Source organism: Oncorhynchus masou, unplaced genomic scaffold (assembly GCF_036934945.1).
Source record: "Oncorhynchus masou masou isolate Uvic2021 unplaced genomic scaffold, UVic_Omas_1.1 unplaced_scaffold_9663, whole genome shotgun sequence".
Lineage (NCBI taxonomy): Eukaryota > Metazoa > Chordata > Actinopteri > Salmoniformes > Salmonidae > Oncorhynchus > Oncorhynchus masou.
This window is the reverse complement of record NW_027016166.1, coordinates 988-10335: the sequence shown is the minus strand read 5'-3', so window position 1 is coordinate 10335 and position 9348 is coordinate 988. Positions and strand designations below refer to the sequence as shown.

The 9348-nt window shown below is 46.5% G+C and overlaps 1 protein-coding gene across 1 annotated transcript; it reads right to left on the bottom strand.

The window, feature by feature from the left end:
• Positions 1 to 1741: 1741 nt before the first annotated feature.
• Positions 1742 to 8875, bottom strand: LOC135538453 (spastin-like). The gene is made up of 4 exons (XM_064964352.1): positions 8404 to 8875; positions 7011 to 7082; positions 2832 to 2907; positions 1742 to 2114 (listed from the first exon to the last, which is right to left on the bottom strand). The coding sequence occupies exons 1-4, from the start codon at positions 8407 to 8409 to the stop codon at positions 1987 to 1989; spliced, it is 282 nt and encodes a 93-aa protein (XP_064820424.1). The 5' UTR covers positions 8410 to 8875; the 3' UTR covers positions 1742 to 1986.
• Positions 8876 to 9348: the final 473 nt, after the last annotated feature.

Genomic DNA, 9348 nt, shown 5'->3' with positions numbered 1-9348 from the left:
GATACAACCATCCAGGAGACTGTTGAAGGATACGATAGATACACAACCATCCAGGAGACTGTTGAAGGATACCATAGATACAAGCATCCAGGAGACTGTTGCATTGCACTCCTACATTGCGAAGTGGAAACGTCTAGGATCAACAACGGCTCAGCCGCGAAGTGGTAGGCCACACAAACTCACAGAACGGGACCGCTGAGTACTGAAGCGTATAAAAATCATCTTTCCTCAGTTGCAACTCGGTTGTAACACTCAATACCAAGTTCCAAACTGCCTCTGGAAGCAACGTCAGCACAAGAACTGTTAGTCGGGAACTTCATGAAATGGGTTTCCACGGCCGAGCAGCCACATACAAGTCTAAGATCACCATGCGCAATGCCAAGCGTCGTCTGGAGTGGTGTAAAGATCCCCACCATTGGACTCTGGAGCAGTGGAAACACGTTCTCTGGAGTGATAAATCACGCTTCACCATCTGGCAGTCCGATGGATGAATCTGGGTTTGGAGGATGCCAGGAGAACGCTACCTGCCCCAATGCATAGTACCAACTGTAAAGTTTGGTGGAGGAGGACTAATAGTCTGGGGCTGTTTTTCATGGTTTGGGCCCCTTAGTTTCAGTGAAGGGTAATCTTAACGCTACAGCATTCGATGACATTCTAGACGATTCTGTGCTTCCAACTTTGTGGCAACAGTTTGGGGAAGGCCCTTTCCTGTTTGAGCATGACAATGCCCCCCTGTGCACAAAGCGAGGTCCATACAGATGGTTTGTCGCAATCGGTGTGGAAGAACTTGACTGTCCTGCACAGAGCCCTGAACTCAACACCATTGATCCCCATTGGGATGAATCGGAATGCCGACTGCGAGCCAAGCCTCAATCGCCCAACATCAGTGGACAGCCTCACTAATGAGCCTATGGCTGAATGGAAGCAAGTCCCGCAGCAATGTTCCTACATCTAGTGGAAAGCCTTCCCAGAAGAGTGGAGGTTGTTATAGCAGCAATGTTCCTACATCTAGTGGAAAGCCTTCCCAGAAGAGTGGAGGCTGTTATAGCAGCAATGGTCCAACATCTAGTGGAAAGCCTTCCCAGAAGAGTGGAGGCTGTTATAGCAGCAATGTTCCTACATCTAGTGGAAAGCCTTCCCAGAAGAGTGGAGGCTGTTATAGCAGCAATGTTCCTACATCTAGTGGAAAGCCTCCCCAGAAGAGTGGAGGCTGTTATAGCAGCAATGTTCCTACATCTAGTGGAAAGCCTTCCCAGAAGAGTGGAGGCTGTTATAGCAGCAATGTTCCTACATCTAGTGGAAAGCCTCCCCAGAAAAGTGGAGGCTGTTATAGCAGCAAAGGGGGGACCAACTCCACACGAATACCCATGGTTTTGGAATGAGATGTTCGATGAGCAGCTGTCCACATACTTTTGGTCACGTAGTGTACATAAGGTCTTTTATAGCTCATTAGTAACCCATACAGGAAACACTCATAAGGTCTTTTATAGCTCATTAATAACCCATACAGGAAACACTCATAAGGTCTTTTATAGCTCATTAATAACCCATACAGGAAACACACTCATAAGGTCTTTTATAGCTCATTAGTAACCCATACAGGAAACACACTCATAAGGTCTTTTATAGCTCATTAGTAACCCATACAGGAAACACACTCATAAGGTCTTTTATAGCTCATTAGTAACCCATACAGGAAACACTCATAAGGTCTTTTATAGCTCATTAGTAACCCATACAGGAAACACTCATAAGGTCTTTTATAGCTCATTAGTAACCCATACAGGAAACACTCATAAGGTCTTTTATAGCTCATTAATAACCCATACAGGAAACACTCATAAGGTCTTTTATAGCTCATTAGTAACCCATACAGGAAACACTCATAAGGTCTTTTATAGCTCATTAGTAACCCATACAGGAAACACTCATTAAACAGTACACAGACATTGCAACTGCCGTTGATAATTGCAGACGGGAGTAACATTACCGTGACATAACTAAAATGGTCGTTGGTCTTACCCCGTCAAACTGTATGAGAAACTCTGTTTTTAAACGCCGACTGGCATCGTGTTCTCCTTCCCGCCTCTCACAGAGCAGGCTGTCGATCTCATCTGGGAGGACGGCAAACAGACAGGGATCATAACGTCAATGAACAGCTACTGTCTGTTCAGTCTCTCAGAAACAAACAACTAGGGTAAAACATTTTTATTAAAAGCTGTAAAAATGTCCCTTTTTTTTGGACGACCTGAAAAAAATTCACATAGAAATGTGTGTTATAGATCTGTCACTCTCATTGACAGCCTGTCTAAGAAGCAGTAGATCTGTTCTATGTGAGCTAGTTCTATGCTTCTCGTTCTTATGTTTAGTTTTTGCGTCTTTTACTTTCGGTTTTGTACACCAGCTACGAACAGCTGAAAATACAATATTTATGCTTAGGGAAAATATATTTCACAGCGGTTTAGATGGTACAATGATTCTCTACACTATACTTGCTTGTTTAGTCACATAAACTGAAATTAGGCAAAACCTTTGGAATATAAGCTACCAGGAAATGGCAGAGTGATTTCTGCATCTTCAACTAGTCCAATTCACCCCTTACTATGTAAAGGGCTTCGAGTACCTCATTATCTAGAAAGTCGCTATAAAAGTCCAATCCATTATTACAATTAAACGAATGTAATGAACGGTCGGTTTCTTTGGACAGACGAAAAGCCTAGTCCTAGACTAACAACAAAAAACAATGGAACATGTCAAGTTCAAATGTTAATGTTGGACGTCAGATCACTGATTGATGATATTGAGTAGAGAGTAAAATCACTCAAACCAACCAATGAAGATGATGGCAGGCTGTAGTTCTCTGGCCACAGCAAACAGAGCTCTGACCAGCTTCTCTCCCTCTCCCACCTGGGAAGGAGAGATACAGGTCAGAGGTCACTCAAGTACAACGACGAACACTTTACACTGGAAGGTAAAGGGCGACTTTATAAAGTGGTTTTAAAAGAGTTCATAAAGCAGTTTAAAGACGATCAGTTTAAGTATCAATAAACAGATACAACTAGTTAGCTAATCCACTAGTTGGGACATATTTCTACATGGGCCCTGGTCTACAGTAGTCCACTACCCTATAGACCCTGGTCTACAGTAGTCCACTACCCTATAGACCCTGGTCAACAGTAGTCCACTACCCTATAGACCCTGGTCTACAGTAGTCCACTACCCTGGTCAACAGTAGTCCACTACCCACTGGTCTACAGTAGTCCACTACCCTGGTCTACAGTAGTCCACTACCCTGGTCTACAGTAGTCCACTACCCTATAGACCCTGGTCAACAGTAGACCACTACCCTGGTCAACAGTAGTCCACTACCCTATAGACCCTGGTCTACAGTAGTCCACTACCCTGGTCTACAGTAGTCCACTACCCTGGTCTACAGTAGTCCACTACCCTGGTCTACAGTAGTCCACTACCCTGGTCTACAGTAGTCCACTACCCTGGTCAACAGTAGTCCACTACCCTGGTCTACAGTAGTCCACTACCCTGGTCAACAGTAGTCCACTACCCTGGTCAACAGTAGTCCACTACCCTGGTCTACAGTAGTTCACTACCCTATAGACCCTGGTCAACAGTAGTCCACTACCCTATAGACCCTGGTCTACAGTAGTCCACTACCCTATAGGCCCTGGTCGACAGTAGTCCACTACCCTATAGACCCTGGTCAACAGTAGTCCACTACCCTGGTCAACAGTAGTCCACTACCCTGGTCTACAGTAGTCCACTACCCTATAGACCCTGGTCAACAGTAGTCCACTACCCTATAGACCCTGGTCTACAGTAGTCCACTACCCTATAGACCCTGGTCTACAGTAGTCCACTACCCTATAGACCCTGGTCAACAGTAGTCCACTACCCTATAGACCCTGGTCTACAGTAGTCCACTACCCTATAGACCCTGGTCAACAGTAGTCCACTACCCTATAGACCCTGGTCAACAGTAGTCCACTACCCTATAGACCCTGGTCTACAGTAGTCCACTACCCTGGTCTACAGTAGTCCACTACCCTGGTCAACAGTAGTCCACTACCCTATAGGCCCTGGTCAACAGTAGTCCACTACCCTGGTCTACAGTAGTCCACTACCCTATAGACCCTGGTCTACAGTAGTCCACTACCCTATAGACCCTGGTCTACAGTAGTCCACTACCCTATAGACCCTGGTCTACAGTAGTCCACTACCCTGGTCAACAGTAGTCCACTACCCTATAGACCCTGGTCAACAGTAGTCCACTACCCTATAGACCCTGGTCTACAGTAGTCCACTACCCTATAGACCCTGGTCAACAGTAGTCCACTACTCCTGGTCTACAGTAGTCCACTACCCTATAGACCCTGGTCAACAGTAGTCCACTACCCTGGTCAACAGTAGTCCACTACCCTATAGACCCTGGTCTACAGTAGTCCACTACCCTGGTCTACAGTAGTCCACTACCCTATATACCCTGGTCTACAGTAGTCCACTACCCTATAGACCCTGGTCAACAGTAGTCCACTACCCTATAGACCCTGGTCAACAGTAGTCCACTACCCTGGTCAACAGTAGTCCACTACACCTGGTCTACAGTAGTCCACTACCCTATAGACCCTGGTCAACAGTAGTCCACTACCCTATAGACCCTGGTCAACAGTAGTCCACTACCCTATAGACCCTGGTCAACAGTAGTCCACTACCCTATAGACCCTGGTCAACAGTAGTCCACTACCCTATAGACCCTGGTCTACAGTAGTCCACTACCCTATAGACCCTGGTCAACAGTAGTCCACTACCCTATAGACCCTGGTCTACAGTAGTCCACTACCCTATAGACCCTGGTCAACAGTAGTCCACTACCCTATAGACCCTGGTCTACAGTAGTCCACTACCCTATAGACCCTGGTCAACAGTAGTCTACTACCCTGGTCAACAGTAGTCCACTACCCTATAGGCCCTGGTCGACAGTAGTCCACTACCCTGGTCTACAGTAGTCCACTACCCTATAGACCCTGGTCAACAGTAGTCCACTACCCTGGTCAACAGTAGTCACACTAGCCCTACTAGACCCTGGTCAACAGTAGTCCACTACCCTATAGACCCTGGTCTACAGTAGTCCACTACCCTGGTCAACAGTAGTCCACTACCCTATAGACCCTGGTCTACAGTAGTCCACTACCCTGGTCAACAGTAGTCCACTACCCTATAGACCCTGGTCAACAGTAGTCCACTACCCTATAGACCCTGGTCAACAGTAGTCCACTACCCTATAGACCCTGGTCAACAGTAGTCCACTACCCTATAGACCCTGGTCTACAGTAGTCCACTACCCTATAGACCCTGGTCTACAGTAGTCCACTACCCTATAGACCCTGGTCAACAGTAGTCCACTACCCTATAGACCCTGGTCAACAGTAGTCCACTACCCTATAGACCCTGGTCAACAGTAGTCCACTACCCTATAGACCCTGGTCTACTGTAGTCCACTACCCTGGTCAACAGTAGTCCACTACCCTATAGACCCTGGTCAACAGTAGTCCACTACCCTATAGACCCTGGTCAACAGTAGTCCACTACCCTATAGACCCTGGTCAATAGTAGTCCACTACCCTATAGACCCTGGTCAACAGTAGTCCACTACCCTGGTCAACAGTAGTCCACTACCCTATAGACCCTGGTCAACAGTAGTCCACTACCCTATAGACCCTGGTCAACAGTAGTCCACTACCCTGGTCAACAGTAGTCCACTACCCTGGTCTACAGTAGTTCACTACCCTATAGACCCTGGTCAACAGTAGTCCACTACCCTATAGACCCTGGTCAACAGTAGTCCACTACCCTATAGACCCTGGTCAACAGTAGTCCACTACCCTATAGACCCTGGTCAACAGTAGTCCACTACCCTGGTCAACAGTAGTCCACTACCCTGGTCAACAGTAGTCCACTACCCTGGTCAACAGTAGTCCACTACCCTGGTCAACAGTAGTCCACTACCCTATAGACCCTGGTCAACAGTAGTCCACTACCCTATAGACCCTGGTCAACAGTAGTCCACTACCCTATAGACCCTGGTCAACAGTAGTCCACTACCCTATAGACCCTGGTCAACAGTAGTCCACTACCCTGGTCAACAGTAGTCCACTACCCTGGTCAACAGTAGTCCACTACCCTGGTCAACAGTAGTCCACTACCCTGGTCAACAGTAGTCCACTACCCTATAGACCTGGTCAACAGTAGTCCACTACCCTGGTCAACAGTAGTCCACTACCCTATAGACCCTGGTCAACAGTAGTCCACTACCCTATAGACCCTGGTCAACAGTAGTCCACTACCCTGTCGACAGTAGTCCACTACCCTGGTCTACAGTAGTCCACTACCCTATAGACCCTGGTCAACAGTAGTCCACTACCTATAGACCCTGGTCAACAGTAGTCCACTACCCTATAGACCCTGGTCAACAGTAGTCCACTACCCTGGTCTACAGTAGTCCACTACCCTGGTCAACAGTAGTCCACTACCCTATAGACCCTGGTCTACAGTAGTCCACTACCTTATAGACCCTGGTCAACAGTAGTCCCACTACCCTGGTCAACAGTAGTCCACTACCCTATAGACCTGGTCAACAGTAGTCCACTACCCTGGTCTACAGTAGTCCACTACCCTGGTCAACAGTAGTCCACTACCCTATAGACCCTGGTCTACAGTAGTCCACTACCCTGGTCAACAGTAGTCCACTACCCTGGTCAACAGTAGTCCACTACCCTGGTCTACAGTAGTCCACTACCCTGGTCAACAGTAGTCCACTACCCTGGTCTACAGTAGTCCACTACCCTGGTCAACAGTAGTCCACTACCCTGGTCAACAGTAGTCCACTACTCCTGGTCAACAGTAGTCCACTACCCTGGTCAACAGTAGTCCACTACCCAGAGAATAAGGGTGCCATTTTGGACACAGTAAATGACCACAGTCTTAAGACTCCTCACCCATTTAGAGGTCAGACTGGAGGCACTGATGTTAAAGAAGGTGGCATGGGACTCCATGGCTACGGCTTTGGCCTGGGTAGAGGGAAAAACAGATCAATCATTATCATGAGAAAGAGGACTCCATTTCTACTGCTTTGGCCTGGGTAGAGGGAAAAACAGATCAATCATTATCATGAGAAAGAGGACTCCATTTCTACTGCTTTGGCCTGGGTAGAGGGAAAAACAGATCAATCATTATCATGAGAAAGAGGACTCCATTTCTACTGCTTTGGCCTGGGTAGAGGGCAAAACAGATCAATCATTATCATGAGAAAGAGGACTCCATTTCTACTGCTTTGGCCTGGGTAGAGGGTCAAAACAGATCAATCATTATCATGAGAAAGAGGACTCCATTTCTACTGCTTTGGCCTGGGTAGAGGGTCAAAACAGATCAATCATTATCATGAGAAAGAGGACTCCATTTCTACTGCTTTGGCCTGGGTAGAGGGTCAAAACAGATCAATCATTATCATGAGAAAGAGGACTCCATTTCTACTGCTTTGGCCTGGGTAGAGGGTAAAACAGATCAATCATTATCATGAGAAAGAGGACTCCATTTCTACTGCTTTGGCCTGGGTAGAGGGAAAAACAGATCAATCATTATCATGAGAAAGAGGACTCCATTTCTACTGCTTTGGCCTGGGTAGAGGAAAAACAGATCAATCATTATCATGAGAAAGAGGACTCCATGTCTACTGCTTTGGCCTGCAGTAGAGGTAAAAACAGATCAATCATTATCATGAGAAAGAGGACTCCATTTCTACTGCTTTGGCCTGGGTAGAGGGTCAAAACAGATCAATCATTATCATGAGAAAGAGGACTCCATTTCTACTGCTTTGGCCTGGGTAGAGGGTCAAAACAGATCAATCATTATCATGAGAAAGAGGACTCCATTTCTACTGCTTTGGCCTGGGTAGAGGGTCAAAACAGATCAATCATTATCATGAGAAAGAGGACTCCATTTCTACTGCTTTGGCCTGGGTAGAGGGTCAAAACAGATCAATCATTATCATGAGAAAGAGGACTCCATTTCTACTGCTTTGGCCTGGGTAGAGGGTCAAAACAGATCAATCATAATCATGAGAAAGAGGACTCCATTTCTACTGCTTCTGGCCTGGGTAGAGGGACAAGAACAGATCAATCATTATCATGAGAAAGAGGACTCCATTTCTACTGCTTTGGCCTGGGTAGAGGGTCAAAACAGATCAATCATGATCGTGAGAAAGAGGACTTCATTTCTACTGCTTTGGCCTGGGTAGAGAGACACAATAGATACATTTATTATCATGAGAAAGAGGCATAATGTCGTCAACACCATGTGATGTCATTTGATGGTCACAAATGTTTGACTCACCAGCATGGTCTTTCCGTTGCCTGGGGGACCGAAGAGGAGCAGACCTCGTCGGGGATCTGAGACCAGTGAACAGCTAGAGGGGACCAACACAACACCAAAGACTGGAGTAGAGACAACACCACCATAGACTGGACTAGAGACAACACTATAGACTGGAGTAGAGACAACACTGCTATAGACTGGACTAGAGACAACACTACTATAGACTGGACTAGAGACAACACTACTATAGACTGGACTAGAGACAACAACACTATAGACTGGACTAGAGACAACAACACTATAGACTGGACTAGAGACAACAACACTATCGACTGGACTAGAGACAACAACACTATAGACTGGACTAGAGAACACCACTACAGACTGGACTAGAGACAGCACCACTACAGACTGGACTAGAGACAACACCACTATAGACTGGACTAGAGACAACACCACTATAGACTGGACTAGAGACAACACCACTATAGACTGGACGTAGAGAACAACACCACCATAGACTGGACTAGAGACAACACCACCATAGACTGGAGTAGAGACAACACCACCATAGACTGGACTAGAGAACAACACACACCACTGGACTGGATGTAGAGACAACACCACTACAGACTGGTGGCAGAGACAACACTATAGACTGGACTAGAGAAACAACACTATAGACTGGACTAGGAGACAACAACACTATAGACAGGACTAGAGACAACAACACTATAGACTGGTACTAGAGACAACACTATAGAGCTGGACTAGTGGCAACACTATAGACCGGACTAGTGGCAACACTATAGACCGGACTAGAGACAACACTATAGACTGGACTAGAGACAACACTATAGACTGGACTAGAGACAACACTATAGACTGGACTAGAGACAACACTATAGACTGGACTAGAGACAACACTACAGACTGGACTAGAGACAACACTACAGACTGGAC

What these genes read in the sequence shown, in the direction of transcription:
- LOC135538453 (XM_064964352.1), bottom strand. An exon ending in CCAGTCTGACCTCTAAATGG is followed by an intron (nt 2,908 to 7,010) that starts GTGAGGAGTCTT and finishes TCTCCTTCCCAG; the next exon opens with GTGGGAGAGGGAGAGAAGCT. An exon ending in GCCTGCCATCATCTTCATTG is followed by an intron (nt 2,115 to 2,831) that starts GTTGGTTTGAGT and finishes CCGTCCTCCCAG; the next exon opens with ATGAGATCGACAGCCTGCTC.